Genomic DNA, 17,117 nt, shown 5'->3' with positions numbered 1-17,117 from the left:
AATTTCATTTCTTTTTATGGCTGAGTAATATTCCATTGTATATGTGTGCCACATCTTCTTTATCCATTCATCTGTCGATGGACACTTAGGTTGCTTCCATGTCCTGGCTATTGTAAATAGAGCTGCAGTGAACATTGTGGTACATGTCTCTTTTTGAATTATGGTTTTCTCAGGGTATATGCCCAGTAGTGGGATTGCTGGGTCATATGACAGTTCTATCCTTAGTTTTTTAAGGAACCTCCATACTGTTTTCCATAGTGGCTGTATCAATTGACATTCCCACCAACAGTGCAAGAGGGTTCCTTTTTCTCCACACCCTCTCCAGCATTTATTGTTTGTACATTTTTTTGATGATGGCCATTCTGACCCATGTGAGGTGAAACCTCATTGTAGTTTTGATTAGCATTTCTCTAACGATTAGTGATGTTGAGCATCCTTTCATGTGTTTGCTGGCAATCTGTATACCTTCTTTGGAGAAATGTCTATTTAGGTCTTCTGTCCATTTTTGGATTGGGTTGTTTGTTTTTTTGATATTGAGCTGCATGAGCTGCTTGTATATTTTGGAGATTAATCCTTTGTCAGTTGCTTCATTTGCAAATATTTTCTCTCATTCTGAGGGTTGTCTTTGCATCTTGTTTATGGCTTCCTTTGCTGTGCAAAAGCTTTTAAGTTTCATTAGGTCCCATTTGTTTATTTTTGGTTTTATTTCCATTTCTTTAGGAGGTGAGTCAAAAAAGGATCTTGCTGTGATTTATGTCGTAGAGTGTTCTGCCTATGTTTTCCTCTAAGAGTTTTATAGTGTCTGGCCTTACATTTAGGTTTAAGCCCAGGTTTATCTCTGGGCTTTCTATCCTGTTCCATTGATCTATATTTCTGTTTTTGTGCCAGTACCATACTGTCTTGATTACTGTAGCTTTGTAGTATAGTCTGAAGTCAGGGAGCCTGATTCCTCCAGCTCCGTTTTTCTTTCTCAAGATTGCTTTGGCACATTATTTTTATAATATCTCATGTTATATCATTTCAGAATATTCCCAGAAAAATGTGACCTAAACTATAAGTTCCTCAAGGCACAAACAGTACTCATGTACTTTTATATCCTCTGTAGTGCATAGCAATGAAAGTATAATGAATGAACATAACTTCTATCTCATATGAATAATTCAAAGACTATTACAATGTATCTATATAAGCAAAATTTGCATAATTAATCTTTCTCTCCACCCAGAAAATACTTCTTCCTGCCTCCATCTGCCTAAATCCAAACAATCCTTTTCAGGGCAACTGTGAAGTGTCTACTCCATTAAGCCTCCCCCAATGCCCTCCAATAATTAACTTCTGGTACATGGCATATTCAGCCTGGTTTTCTGGTTACTCTATGCTTTCTTCATTGGTGATATCACTCACTCAGACATTAATAATTATTAACCTAAATGACTGTCAAACAAATCTTCTGATCCTCATTTTTATAAATGTTTTCAATAAGTTGGTTAAATAAACTGTTCATCTGGTAGTATAGTCTTAGATAAATAAGTATGAGAGAATTAAATACAGAGAGACCTATGAAAGAGCATTTTAGTCATTTATCAGTTAGTCAACAAATATATATTAAAAATCTACTACATGCACCAGACAGAATGCCAGGGATACACTGCTGAATAAAACAAACTTAGTCCGTATCCTCATAAAGTTTAAAAGTACAATGCCTCATATTTCCTTTTAGACAATAACTTTTTTTTTTTTTTGCGGTACGTGGGCCTCTCACCGTTGTGGCCTCTCCCGTTGCGGAGCACAGGCTCCAGACACGCAGGCTCAGTGGCCATGGTTCACGGGCCCAGCCGCTCCACGGCATGCGGATCCTCCCAGACCGGGGCACGAACCCATGTCCCCTGCATCGGCAGGCGGACTCCCAACCACTGCGCCACCAGGGAAGGCCTAGACAATAACATATTGAAGACAGAGTCTGTGTCTTATTCAAAGTTTACATGTCCAACTGTATCCCCCGAAAGGGCCTAATACCATTGTCCCTCATTCATGTATTCAACAAAATACTATCTGAATACACCTCTCAACAGCATGCAGCATAACTGACCAGTCCATCCTTCTTAATACCATCTCCTGGTTTTTAGTAGCTTCTTTCCCATTTCTCATTCTGGATCTCCCCTATCTAAATATTAGAAAATCTCATGACTCTGTACTCTCTCCTGTCTCACTCTATGCTTTTGTCCCTATGTAATACAACTGCCACCCTAAGTTAATTTATAAACTGAATACAATCTCAATAAAAATACCAACAAATTTTATTATGGAGTTAGACAAACTGCCAATAAAGTTCATATCAATATGCAAAAAAAGCTGGGGAAAAAACTGAAAATAAACAAACATGCCAGAATATCCAGATAAGACTGAAAAAGTGCCCAGTTCTCTCTCCATACAGGATATGCAGCCAGACTTTAATTTTTGCCACTCTGATGAGAAATGATATCTGAGTGTAATTTTCATTAATATATTCCCAAATGAGCATCACATGTTTTCATATGTTTAAGGGACATCATATCTTTGTTGTGTGAATTGTCTGTTGATAAATTTCTTTCAATTTTTTATTAGGTTTTTAATCCTTTATCCCTTAATTTTTCTTAACAGTTCAAGAATGTTTATGAACTGCTGAATGAATATTCAGGGTTCTACTAGAGATATTTTTTACTTTTTAAGGCTAAAATCTTATTATGAAATATTTCTTAGTGATAAAAGGTATTTGGAATAGAGGAGTTTTTTTCCATTTTTTTTATTGAAGTATAGTTGATTTATTATGTCGTGTTAGCTTCAGGTGTACAGCACAGTGATTCAGTTTCTCATATTTTTATATATGTGTGTGTGTGTGTGTGTGTGTGTGTATTCTTTTTCAGATTCTTTTCTCTAACAGGTATTACAAAGTATTGAGTATAGTTCCCTGTTCCATACAGTAGGTCCTTCATGGTTATCTTTTTTATATATAGCAGTGTGTATATGTTAAACGTAAAAGCTTTTGTGCAGCAAAGGAAACCATAAACAAAACAAAAAAACAACCTAAGGACTTGAGAGAAACTATTTGCAAATGAGGCACTAACAAGGGATTCATCTCCAAAATATACAAACACCTCATACAGCTCAATATCAGAAAAACAAACAAACCAATCAAAAAATGGGCAGAAGTCTACAAAGACATTTCTCCAAAGGAAACATACAGATGGCCAACAGGCATATGAAAAAATGCTCCATATTGCTAATTATCAGAGAAATGCAAATCAAAACTACAATGAGGTATCATCTCACACCATTCAGAACGGCCATCATCAAAAAGTCTACAAATAATAAAGGCTAGAGAGGGTGTGGCAAAAAAGGAACCGTCCTACACTGCTGGTGGGAATGTAAATTGGTACAGCCACAATGGAGAGCAGTATGGAGGTGCCTTAAAAACTAAAAATAGAGAGGAGCTTCAAGATGGCAGAAGAGTAAGACACGGAGATCACCTTCCTCCCCACAAATACATCAGAAATATATCTACATGTGGAACAACTCCTACAGAACACCTACTAAACGCTGGCAGAAGACCTCAGACCTCCCAAAAGGCAAGAAACTTCCCACATACCTGGGTAGGGTAAAAGAAAAAAGAAAAAAAAGAGACAATAGGGACAGGACCTGCACCAGTGGGAGGGAGCTGTGAAGGAGGAAAGGTTTCCACACACTAGGAAGCCCCTTCGCGGGCGGAGACTGCCAGTGGCGGAGGGGGGAGCTTCGCTGCCACGGAGGAGAGCGCAGCAACAGGGCTGCGGAGGGCAAAGCGGAGAGATTCCTGCATAGAAGATCGGGGCAGACCAGCACTCACCAGCCCGAGAGGTTTGTCTGCTCACCCGCCGGGACGGGTGGGGGCTGGGAGCTGAGGCTCGGGCTTCGGAGGTCGGATCCCAGGGAGAGGACTGGGGTTGCCCGCGTGAACACAGCCTGAAGGGGGCTAGTGCGCCACAGCTAGCCGAGAGGGGGAGGGAGTCCAGGAAAAAGTCTGGAGCTGCCGAAGAGGCAAGAGACTTTTTCTTGCATCTTTTGTTTCCTGGTGCGTGAGGAGAGGGGATTAAGAGCGCTGCTTAAAGGAGCTCCAGAGATGGGCGCGAGCCACAGCTATCAGCACGGACCCCAGAGACGGGCATGAGACGCTAAGGCTGCTGCTGCAGCCACCAAGAAGCCTGTGTGCAAGCACAGGTCACTATCCACACAACCTCCCCCACCCTGGGAGCCTGCGCAGCCCGCCACTGCCAGGGTCCCGGGATCCAGGGACAACTTCCCCGGGAGAATGCACGGCGCACCTCAGGCTGCTGCAACATCCTGCTGGCCTCTGCCGCCACAGGCTCACCACGCATACCGCACCGTTACTAACCCCCCGCACACCGCCTAAGTGAGCCAGAGCCCCTGAATCAGCTGCTCCTTTAACCCCGTCCTGTCTGAGTGAAGAACAGACGCCCTCAGGCAACCTACACACAGAGATGGGTCCAAATCGAAAGCTGAACCCCAGGAGCTGTGCGAAAAAAGAAGAGTAAGGGAAATCTCTCCCAGCAGCCTCAGGAGCAGCGGATTAAATCTCCACAATCAACCTAATGTACCCTGCATCTCTGGAATACCTGAATAGACAATGAATCATCCCAAACTGAGGAGGTGGACTTTGGGAGCAACGATATATATATATTTTTTCCCTTTTTCTCTTTTTGTGAGTGTGTGTATGCTTCTCTGTGTGATTCTGTCTGTATAGCTTTGCTTTTACCATTTGTCCTAGGGTTCTGTCTGTCGGGTTTTTTTTTCTTTTATTACTTAAAAAATTTTCTATGCTTTTTTTTTTTTTTTTTTTTTGTGGTACGCGGGCCTCTCACTGTTGTGGCCTCTCCCGTTGCAGAGCACAGGCTCCAGACGCGCAGGCTCAGCGGCCACGGCTCAGGGGCCCAGCCGCTTGCGGCATGTGGGATCTTCCCGGACCGGGGCACTAACCCGTGTCCCCTACATTGGCAGGCGGACTCTCAACCACTGCGCCACCAGGGAGGCCCAAAAAATTTCTATTCTTCATAATTATTTTTTATTGTAATAACTTTATTTCATTTCATTTTATTTTATTTTATCTTCTTTCTTTCTTTTCTCCCTTTTATTCTGAGCCGTGTGGAGGACAGGCTCTTGGTGCTCCAGCCAGGCATCAGGGCTGTGCGACTGAGGTGGGAGAGCCAACTTCAGGACACTGGTCCACAAGAGACCTCCCAGCTGCACGTAATATCAAATGGCGAAAATCTCCCAGAGATCTCCATCTCAACGCCAAGACCCAGCTCCACTCAACGACCAGCAAGCTACAGTGCAGGACAACCTATGCCAAACAACTGGCAAGACAGGTACACAACCCCATCCATTAGCACAGAGGCTGCGTAAAATCATAGTAAGGTCACAGACACCCCAAAACACAACACCAGATGTGGACCTGCCAACAGAAAGACAAGCTCCAGCCTCATCCACCAGAACACAGGCACTAGTCCCCTCCACCAGGAAGCCTACACAACCCACTGAACCAACCTTAGCCACTGGGGACAGACACCAAAAACAACCGAATCTATGAACCAGCAGCCTGCGAAAAGGAGACCCCCAAACACAGTAAGTTAAGCAAACTGAGAAGACAGAGAAACACAGAGCAGATGAAAGAGCAAGATAAAAACCCACCAGACCTAACAAATGAAGAGGAAATAGGCAGTCTACCTGAAAAAGAATTCAGAATAATGATAGTAAAGATGATCCAAAATCTTGTAAATGGAATGGAGAAAATACAAGAAACGTTTAACAAGGATCTAAAAGAACTAAAGAGCAAACAAACAGAGATGAACAACACAATAAATGAAATTAAAACTTCTCTAGACGGGATCAATAGCAGAATAACTGAGGCAGAAGAACGGATAAGAGACCTGTAAGATGAAATACTGGAAACAACTACTGCAGAGCAAAATAAAGAAAAAAGAATGAAAAGAACTAAGGACAGTCTCAGAGACCTCTGGGACAACAATAAACGCACCAACATTCGAATTATAGGGGTCCCACAAGAAGAAGAGAAAAAGAAAGGGACGGAGAAAATATCTCAAGAGGTTATAGTTGATAACTTTCCTAATGTGGGAAAGGAAATAGTTAATCAAGTCCAGGAAGCACAGAGAGTCCCATACAGGATAAATCCAAGGAAAAACACGCCAAGAAACCTATCAATCAAACTATCGAAAATTAAATACAAAGAACAAATATTAAAAGCAGCAAGGGAAAAACAACAATACATAAGGGAATCCCCATAAGGCTTACAGCTGATCTTTCAGCAGAAACTCTCCAAGCCAGAAGGGAGTGGCAGGACATATTTAAAGTGATGAAGGAGAAAAACCTACAACCAAGATTACTCTACCCAGCAAGGATCTCATTCAGATTGGACGGAAAAATTGAAAGCTTTACAGACAAGCAAAAGCTAAGAGAATTCAGCACCACCAAACCAGCTTTACAACAAATGCTAAAGGAACTTCTCTAGGCAGGAAACACAAGAGAAGGAAAAGACCTACGATAACAAGCCCAAAACAATTACGAAAATGGGAATAGGAACATACATATTGATAATTACCTTAAATGTAAGTGGATTAAATGCTCCAACCAAAAGACACAAACTAGCTGAATGGATACAGAAACAAGATCCGTATATATACTGTCTACAAGAAACCCACTTCAGACCTAGGGACACATACAGACTGAAAGTGAGGGGATGGAAAAAGCTATTCCATGCAAATGGAAATCAAAAGAAAGCGGGAATAGCAATTCTCATATCAGACAAAATAGACTTTAAAACAAAGACTATTACAAGAGACAAAGAAGGACACTACATAATGATTAAGGGATCAGTCCAAGAAGATATAACAATTGTAAATATTTATGCACACAACATAGGAGCACCTCAATACATAAGGCAAATACTAACAGCCATAAAAGGGGAAATCGACAGTAACACAATCACAGTAGGGGACTTTAACACCCCACTTTCACCAATGCACAGATCATCCAAAATGAAAATAAATTAGGAAACACAAGCTTTAAATGATACATTAAACAAGATGGACTTAATTGATATTTATAGGACATTCCATCCAAAAACAACAGAATACACACTCTTCTCAAGTGCTCCTGGAAGATTCTCCAGGATAGAGCATATCTTGGGTCACAAATCAAGCCTTGGTAAATTTAAGAAAATTGAAATTTTATCAAGTATCTTTTCCAACCACGAGGCTATGAGACTAGATATCAATTACAGGAAAAAAATCTGTAAGGAATACAAACACATGGAGGCTAAACAACACACTTCTTAATAACCAAGAGATCACTGAAGAAATAAAAGAGGAAATCAAAAAATACCTAGAAACAAACGACAATGAAAACACAACGACCCAAAACCTATGGGATGCAGCAAAAGCAGTTCTAAGAGGGAACTTTACAGCTATAAAAGCCCACCTTAAGAAACAAGAAACATCTAAAATAAACAACCTAATCTTACACCTAATGCAATTAGAGAAGGAAGAACAAAGAAAACCCAAAGTTAGCAGAAGGAAATAAATCATACAGATCAGAAATAAATGAAAAAGAAATGAAGGAAATGATAGCAAAGATCAATAAAACTAAACGCTGGTTCTTTGAGGAGATAGACAAAATTGATAAACCATTAGCCAGACTCATCAAGAAAAAAAGGGAAAAGACTCAAATCAATAGAACTAGAAATGAAAAAGGAGATGTAACAACTGACACTGCAGAAATACAAAGCATCATGAGAGATTACTACAAGCAACTATATGCCAATAAAATGGACACTCTGGAAGAAATGGACAAAATCTTAGAAAAGCACAACCTTCTGAGACTGAACCAGGAAGAAATAGAAAATATGAACAGACGAATCACAAACATTGAAATTGAAACTGTGATTAAAAGTCTTCCAACAAACAAAAGCCCAGGACCAGATGGCTTCACAAGCAAATTCTACCAAACATTTAGAGAAGAGCTAACACCTAACCTGTTCAAACCCTTTCAAAATATAGCAGAGGGAGGAACACTCCCAAACTCATTCTACGAGGCCACCATCACCCTGATACCAAAACCAGACAAAGACGTCACAAAGAAAGAAAACTACAGGCCAATATCACTGATGAACATAGATGCAAAAATCCTCAACAAAATACTAGCAAACAGAATCCAACAGCACATTAAAAGGATCATGCACCATGATCAAGTGGGGTTTATCCCAGGAATGCAAAGATTCTTCAATATATGCAAATCAATCAACGTGATACACCATATTAACAAATTGAGGAGGAAAACCATATGATCATCTCAACAGATGCAGAGAAAGCTTTTGACAAAATTCAACACCCATTCATGATAAAACCCCTCCAGAAAGTAGGCATAGAGGGAACTTTCCTCAACATAATAAAGGCCATATATGCCAAACCCAGAGCCAACATCATCCTCCATGGTGAAAAACTGAAACCATTTCCACTAAGATCAGGAACAAGACAATGTTGCCCACTCTCACCACTATTATTCAACATAGTTTTGGAAGTTTTAGCCACAGCAGTCACAGAAGAAAAATAAATAAAAGGAATCCAAATCGGAAAAGAAGAAGTAAAGCTGTCACTGTTTGCAGATGACATGATACTGTACATAGAGGATCCTAAAGATGCTACCAGAAAACTACTAGAGCTAATCAATGAATTTGGTAAAGTAGCAGGATACAAAATTAACGCACAAAAATCTCTTGCATTCCTATACACAAATGATGAAAAATCTGAAAGTGAAATTAAGAAAACACTCCCATTTACCACTGCAACAAAAAGAATAAAATATCTAGGCATAAACCTACCTAAGGAGACAAAAGACCTGTATGCAGAAAATTATAAGACACTGATGAAAGAAATTAAAGATGATACAAATAGATGGAGAGATATACCATGTTCTTGGATTGGAAGAATCAACATTGTAAAAATGACTCTACTACCCAAAGCAATCTACAGATTCAATGCAATCCCTCTCAAACTACCACTGGCATTTTTCACAGAACTAGAAAAAAATTTTCACAATTTGTATGGAAACACAAAAAACCCCGAATAGCCAAAGCAATCTTGAGAAAGAAAAACGGAGCTGGAGGAATCAGGCTCCTTGACCTCAGACTATACTACAAAGCTACAGTAATCAAGACAGTATGGTACTGACACAAAAACAGATACACAGATCAATGGAATAGGATAGAAAGCCCAGAGCTAAACCCACGCACATATGGTCACCTTATCTTTGACAAAGGAGGCAAGAATATACTGTGGTGAAAAGACAGCCTCTTCAATAAGTGCTGCTGGGAAAGCTGGACAGGTACATGTAAAAGTATGAAATTAGAACACTCCCTAACACCATACACAAAAAACACTCAAAATGGATTCAAGACCTAAACGTAAGTCCAGACACCATCAAACTCTGAGAGGAAAACATAGGCAGAACACTCTATGACATAAATCACAGCAAGATCCTTTCTGACCCGCTTCCTAGAGAAATGGAAATAAAAACAAAAATAAATAAATGGGACCTAATGAAACTTAAAAGCTTGTGCACAGCAAAGGAAACCATAAACAAGATGAAAAGACAACCCTCAGAATGGGAGAAAATATTTGCAAATGAAGCAACTGACAAAGGATTAATGTCCAAAACATACAAGCAAATCATGCAGCCCAATATGAAAAAAACAAACAACCCAATGCAAAAATGGGCAGAAGACCCAAATAGACGTTTCTCCAAAGAAGATATACAGATTGCCAACAAACACATGAAAGAATGCTCAACATCATTAATCATTAGAGATATGCTAATCTAAACTACAATGAGATATCATCTCACACCAGTCAGAATGGCCATCATCAAAAAATCTACAAACAATAAATGCTGGAGAGGGTGTGGAGAAAAGGGAATGCACTGTTGCACTGTTGGTGGGAATGTAAATTGATACAGCCACTATGGAGAACAGTACGGAGGTTCCTTAAAAAACTAAAAATAGAACTACCATACGACCCAGCAATCCCACTACTGGGCATATACCCTGAGAAAACCATAATTCAAAAAGAGTCATATACCAAAATGTTCATTGCAGCTCTATTTACAATAGCCAGGACATGGAAGCAACCTAAGTGTCCATCGACAGATGAATGGATAAAGAAGATGTGGCACATATATACAATGAAATATTACTCAGCCATAAAAAGGAAGGAAACTGAGTTATCTGTAGTGAGGTGGATGGACCTAGAGACTGCCATACAAAGCTTTTTTTGCATCTACTGAGATGATCATATGTTTTTTGTTCCTCAGTTTGTTGATGTGTATCACACTGATTGATTTGCACATATTGAAGAATTCTTGCATCCCTGGGATAAATTCCACTTGATCATGGTGTATGATCCTTTTAATGTGTTGTTGGATTCGGTTTGGTAGTATTTTGTTGAGGATTTTTGCGTCTATGTTCATCAGTGATACTGACCTGTAAGTTTCCTTTTTTATGATATCTTTCTCTGGTTTTGGTATCAGGGTGATGGTGGTCTCAGAATGAGCTTGGGAGTTTTCCTTCCTCTGCAGTTTTTTGGGAGAGTTTTTTTTGTTTTTGTTTTTTTATTTGTTTGTTTTGGCTGAGTTGGGTCTTCGTTGCTGTGCACAAGCTTTCTCTAGTTATGGAGAGCAGGGGCTACACTTTCGTTGCGGTACGCAGGCTTTTCACTGTGGTGGCTTCTCTTCTTGTGGAGCACGGGCTCTAGGCGTGTGGGCTTCAGTAGTTGTGGCACACCGGCTCTAGAGCGCAGGCTCAGTAGTTGTGGCGCATGGGCTTAGTTGCTCCACGGCATGTGGAATCTTCCTGGACCAGGGCTCGAACCTGTGTCCCCTGCACTGGCAGGTGGATTCTTAACCACTGAGCCACCAGGGAAGTCCAAGATACATAAATCTTCAACTTTATCGGATACTGCCAAACTCCCCTCCCAAGTTGTTTTTGTTTAGACTCTAAATCCCTTTAAAGTAGTTTATACTCCTCGTCTTTACTTCCTCTTATTCACCTCAGTCTATCAAAAACTTTTTTCTATGCTCTAACAGTCCATTTGAAACTACTTTTACCAAGGTCACTAAATACCTCAATTTCAAAATCCAACAGCCTCTTTTCGGTTTTAATCATTCTTGACCACTCAAATCTCCCTTTGCTTTATCTATTTCACAATAACTTCTTACACTGAGGAGCCAAAAGATATTCCATGCTTCTGAAACTTTTCTCAAATCATCTCCAATGGGAGAGACTGACATTAGGTGCAGCTAAACTAACTGGAATCCTCAGGCAGGGTGTCAAGAGGAAGATAGGCAGGCGTGGGGCAGGGAGGAGACTTCATGTCTACATGGGATGGTGCCACAAGTCCATAGCTAGGCTGCACATTTCAAGGGTGAGAATACCTGAGTTTTACCACAGAGCAGCTTCTAGTGGGTGAGATGACAACAGAGATTCTAGAGGTCGAGCAATACTGGTGGCACTTACTTTCTGTTACTCTTTTTATACTTGTATTATAGATACCTGTGCCCTTGTCTTACTTGTGGGAGATATTCTCTTTGAAAAGAGGAATCATATTTATTAGCATCTTTGTATATGTCAAAACACTGGATTATTATCCAAAACAAACACACAATGCAAATTTCCTAACTATATAAATAATACAAGAAAAGCAAGGTAAAGAAAAATAATTAGTGCCGATTTTTTCTCTGTATATTCTGTCAATTCATTATTTTATACCTAAGAAATGAAAAACTATAGTAGCTACTCAAACAAATCACAAGCTATTTAAAAATCAGTATAAATCTGAAGGGAATCTGGGCAAAAGGATGAGCTAAAAATGAATATTCTGCTTAGAAGTTGGTGGATATTTAGTAAAATGTTGGGGAATATTATTCTAAATTATTAGAATATTATTAGAATATTATTCTAAAATGTTAGGGGAATAATATTCTAATTAGGAAGATTTGAGGAATACTATGAGAAAAGTTCAATACTGTATGTTATTCTACTTTAAAATACCTTTTTATTATCACTTTGCGATATGGTATTTAAATTTAGGTGCTATAATAAATAACTGTATGTCTGGCAGTAATTGTAAGAAAAGCTATCATTTTTATGCTACAAATTAGGCCTTCAACAAAAACTGATCCTTGCAATTCAAAAAATTTAACAGATACCAGTACCAGTTAATCTAATTAAACCCACAACACACATTCATTTTCTTTAAAGATTAAAGTTAGAAACTCTCAAAATTTATATAGCTCCCTTCATGATAAAAACACTCAACAAACGAGGAGGAGAAGGGAACTAACATAATCTGATAAAGGGCACCTATAAAACACCCTCAGCTAATATCATATTTGTTAGTGAAAGACTGAATGCTTTCTCCCTAGGATCAAAAAGAAGATAAAGATGTTCATTCTCTCTATTTCTATTCAACATTGTACTGGAAGTTCTAGACAGGGCAACTGGGCAAGAAAATGAGATAAGAAGACATGGAGATTGAAAAGGAAGAAGGAAAATTATTTCTATGCAAATGACATGATCTTGTAGAAAACCCTAAGGAATCCATTAAAAAAAAAAACTATTAGAGCTAATAAATAAATTCAGCTAGGTTACAATATACAAGATTATATAAAAAATCAATTTTATTTCTACACATTTTCAAGGTACAATCTGAAAATAAAACATTTAAAAAACAATCTCATTTACTATAGCATCAAAAAGAACAAAATACTTAGGAATAAAGTTAACAACTGAAGTGTAAGGCTTATATACTGAAAACATCATTGAAAAAAATTAAAGAAGACCTAAATAAAATTTTAAAATCTATGTTGATGGATTATAAGACTTAACATTGTTAAGATGACAGTACTCCCCAAACTGATTTGCAGATTCAATGTAATCCCTATGAAGACATAAGCTGGCCTTCTTTGCAGAAATTGTCAAGTTAATTCTAAAATTCATATGGAAGTTCAAGTGACCTAGAGTGGTCAAAACAATCCTGAGAAAGAAGAACAAACCTGGAAGACTCACAGTTCCCAATTTCAAAACTTACTGCAAAGCTGAAATAATTAAGATAGCATGGTACAAATATAAAAATAGGCATAGAAATGAATGGGATAAAAGTGAGAGTCCAGAAATAAACTCTTACATTTACAGTCAACTGATTTTCTACAAGGGTGCCAAGACAATTCAATGAGGGAAAGAACAGTCTTTTCAATAAATGGTGCTTGAACAACTAGATATCCCATACACAAAAATTAACTCAAAACAGATCACAGAACTAAATATAAGAGCTAAAACTATAAATCTCTTAGAAAAAAACATAGAGGTAAATCTTTTTGACCTTAGATTTGTCAATGGGTTCTTAGATATGACACCAGAAGCATACACAACAAAAGAGAAAATATGCAAATTGGACTTTATCAAAATTTAAAAATTTTGTGCTTCCAAGGACACTATGAAGAAAGTGAAAAGACAACTCACAGAATAGGAGAAAACATTTACAAACCAGAAATCTAATAAGGGTCCAGTATCCAGAATACATAAAGAAATCTTACAACTCAACATTAAAAAGACAAATGCCATGATTAAAAAAGGGCAAATGATCTGAATAGATATTTTTCCAAAGAAAATATACAAATGGCCAACAAGCACATAAAAAATGCTCAACATCATTAGTCATCAGGGAAATATAAATCAAAATCACAATGAATTGCTTCTTCACACCCACTAGGATGGCTATAAAAAAGATATGCATTGGTTAAGGATGTGGTGAAATTAGAACTCTCACATACATTGCTGGTGGGAACGTAAAATGATGAAGCCACTTTGGAAAACAGTCCATTAGTTCCTCAAAAGATTAAACGTTGAATTACTATATGATCTAATAATTCAATTCCTATATGATACACCCAAGAGGAATGTAATATATGTCCACACAAAAACGTGTACATGAATGTTCATAGCTCATTATTCATATTACCCAAAAGGTAAAACAGCCCCAAATCCATCAACTGATAGAGAAATAAAATGTGGTATACCCACACAATGGAATATTATTTGGCAATTAAAAGGAATAACGTACTGATACATACTACAACATGGATGAACATCAAAAACATCATGCAAGTGAAAGAAACCAGTCACAAGCCACATATTGCATGATTCCACTTACATGAAATGTCAGAATAGGCAAATTTATAGACAGAAAGTAGATCAGGGGTCGTCTACAGTTGAGGGGATTGAGGGAAAATGTGAAGTGACTGCTAACAGGTATGAGGTTTATTTTGGGGTGATGAAAATGTTCTAATATCAATTGTGGTAACAGCTGCACATCTCTGTGAATATACTAAAGACCACTGAATTGTATACTTTCAATGGATGAATTGTATGGTATGTAAAATATATCTCAGTAAAAACGTTACCAAAAAATGCAGCTCAAAATTTGATGACTGGGCTTCCCTGGGGGCGCAGTGGTTGAGAGTCCGCCTGCCGATGCAGGGGACACGGGTTCGTGTCCCGGTCTGGGAAGATCCCACATGCCGCAGAGCAGCTGGGCCCGTGAGCCGTGGCCGCTGAGCCTGCGTGTCCGGAGCCTGTGCTCCGCAACGGGAGAGGCCACAACAGTGAGAGGCCCGCGTACCGCAAAAAAACAAAACGAAACAAAACAAAACAAAAAATCTGATGACTGTTAGAAGAAGGCACATATGAAGAGATTTTGCCTCAGATATCTGAAGTACAACAACCACAGATCACCTCCACTGCAGAGGCTACTGGAATAAAAATAAATGATCCCTACAGTGATTTGGTTCTTTCCAAGATATAAATTTATATAATACATACTGTTTTCCTTCTAAGCATCTCATAGGTAAGTTTTTAGCCAGAAACATCTAGGCTGAGATAAAGATATCTATAAAATTTCTCTAGGCTTAAATAATAATATTTTAAAATCAATTGTCTACTCGTGAATAGTGAATATATAAAAATTTTAAGAAGAAGAATAATCAGAATTAGTCTCATCATACAGCTGAAATAAAATTCATAAGATGTGTCAGAGGGCTTCCCTGGTGGCGCAGTGGTTAAGAATCCGCCTGCCAATGCAAGGGAGCCCTGGTCCAGGAAGATCCCACATGCCGCAGAGCAACTAAGCCTCTGCACCACAACTACTGAGCCTGCGTGCCACAACTACTGAGCCTGTGCTCTACAGCCCGCGAGCCACACTACTGAAGCCCGCGCTCCACAACAAGAGAAGCCACCCCAATGAGAAGCCCGTGCACCACAACGAAGTGCAGCCCCCGCTCACCGCAACTACAGAAAGCCCACGTGCTGCAACGAAGACCCAACACAGCCAAAAATAAATAAATAAAAATAAATAAATAAATAAATAAGATGTGTCGGACACAGTCACAGAATGGTATATGTCATCTCGAACCATATCAACAATCGGTACAATGAAGACGAGGAAATCAGGATTCAGAGACATTAAGTAACTTGCCTATTCAGGGATTAGACAGCGAACCTAGGGTTTGAATTTAAGACTGCCTGTCTCTGAAACCTATGGTCTTATACCATCTTATACTATTTCCTAACTTCAAAAAGGGGTAAAGCATCCAACCAGACAACAGTAATTAAAGAGACTGACCACAAATATGTCCTAATATAAAAATATAAAAGTTTTAAAGTTTAAAGGAACCTCAGAGAACATCTACTCCAAGAACCTCATTTTACAAATGACACAACACTTTGCAGTCTCTGATCAGCCTTGGCTATTTCCACTACTCTCTGGCCTCCAATGTAAATACTACAAGGTTATCTGCAGATCCTTCCTGATAGCCTCAGCATAAATCAAATGAGGAATCATAGAAGAGCTATGTTTCAGTAAGTCATGGATGTGCTGAATAACTCCCCAAAATTGATATTTTTAGACTATAATAAAAAATAAATTTTTCCGTTACTTGCCTTATGCAGAATTTTGGTTACACAGAATTTGTAATACTACTTTATTGCTACTTTGAACTCTTACCTTTGTGGCCACAAGAAACATAGTATAGAGGAACATAAGATTATGCCTTGATATTGCCAGATGATTGGTTTGCTGGAATGTGAAGATAACTGACCCCAGCAGGGTTACCTTGGCAGGGCTGAAAATAAAACACATTTTAACTCAATAAGTAATAAATATTATTTATCTTTATATTTCTCAAACAGTATTCTCAAAATATTAATTTAATGAGTTATTAATAGATGTAACACAAAAATGAGTTCTGTAAATATAAAGTTTTGGAAATGCTGAGTTACATAAAGTTAAATACCTTTCTTCACAGCATAAAGTATCAAAGTTTAGAATGTCCATACATACTGTGACTTTCTGATAAAGAGAGTACATTTCTATATGTAATATTTCTGAATTGACCACATAACACTTTTTCACAAAGGATTTGAAAGTCCCACGTTCCACAGCATGATTTGGGAAAAGTATGTTAGCCCTGAAAAACTTTATAGTGCTAACCAAGTTCCTTGGGTGGGATGGGGGATGGAAAAGAAAGTCCTGATTTGCAGCATTTCCTCATTTCCACAGTGTAAATACAGTCGCCCCGTGGTATTTGCAGGGAATTTGTTCCAGGAGCCCCCACATTTACCAAAATCCACTGATGCCCAAGTCCGTGATATAAGATGATGTAGTATTTGCATATAACCTATGCACATCCTCCCACATACTTTAAACCATCTCTAGATTATTTACAATACCTAATATAATGTAAATGCTATGTAAACAGTTGTAATTACAGTATAAGTACTATGTAAACAGTTATCGGTACATGGCAAATTCAAGGTTTGCTTTCTGGAACTTTCTGGAATTTTTTTTCTAATAGTTTTGATCCACAGTTGGTTAATCCACTGATGCAGAAACCATGGATACAGAGGCCCAACTGTACTCCCACAGCCCACTTCAGGCTGCTGTGTGGAATGGCTCTCATAAAAC

General features: G+C 38.6%; 1 protein-coding gene across 1 annotated transcript in view; it reads right to left on the bottom strand.

The window, feature by feature from the left end:
- Positions 1-17,117, bottom strand: part of TMEM38B (transmembrane protein 38B) — a 68,480-nt gene that overhangs the window by 7,680 nt on the left and 43,683 nt on the right. The window contains exon 5 of the mRNA XM_029201346.1: positions 16,158-16,275. Within this exon, the coding sequence (XP_029057179.1) occupies positions 16,158-16,275 (118 nt within the window). The remainder of the gene's footprint in view (positions 1-16,157; positions 16,276-17,117) is intronic.

The sequence above is a fragment of the Monodon monoceros genome, unplaced genomic scaffold (genome assembly GCF_005190385.1).
Source record: "Monodon monoceros isolate NGI ecotype Baffin Bay Population unplaced genomic scaffold, NGI_Narwhal_1 Super_Scaffold_5, whole genome shotgun sequence".
NCBI classification, from domain to species: Eukaryota; Metazoa; Chordata; class Mammalia; order Artiodactyla; family Monodontidae; genus Monodon; species Monodon monoceros.
The sequence above is the reverse complement of the archived record's forward strand: the minus strand, read 5'-3'. Positions and strand labels throughout refer to the sequence as shown.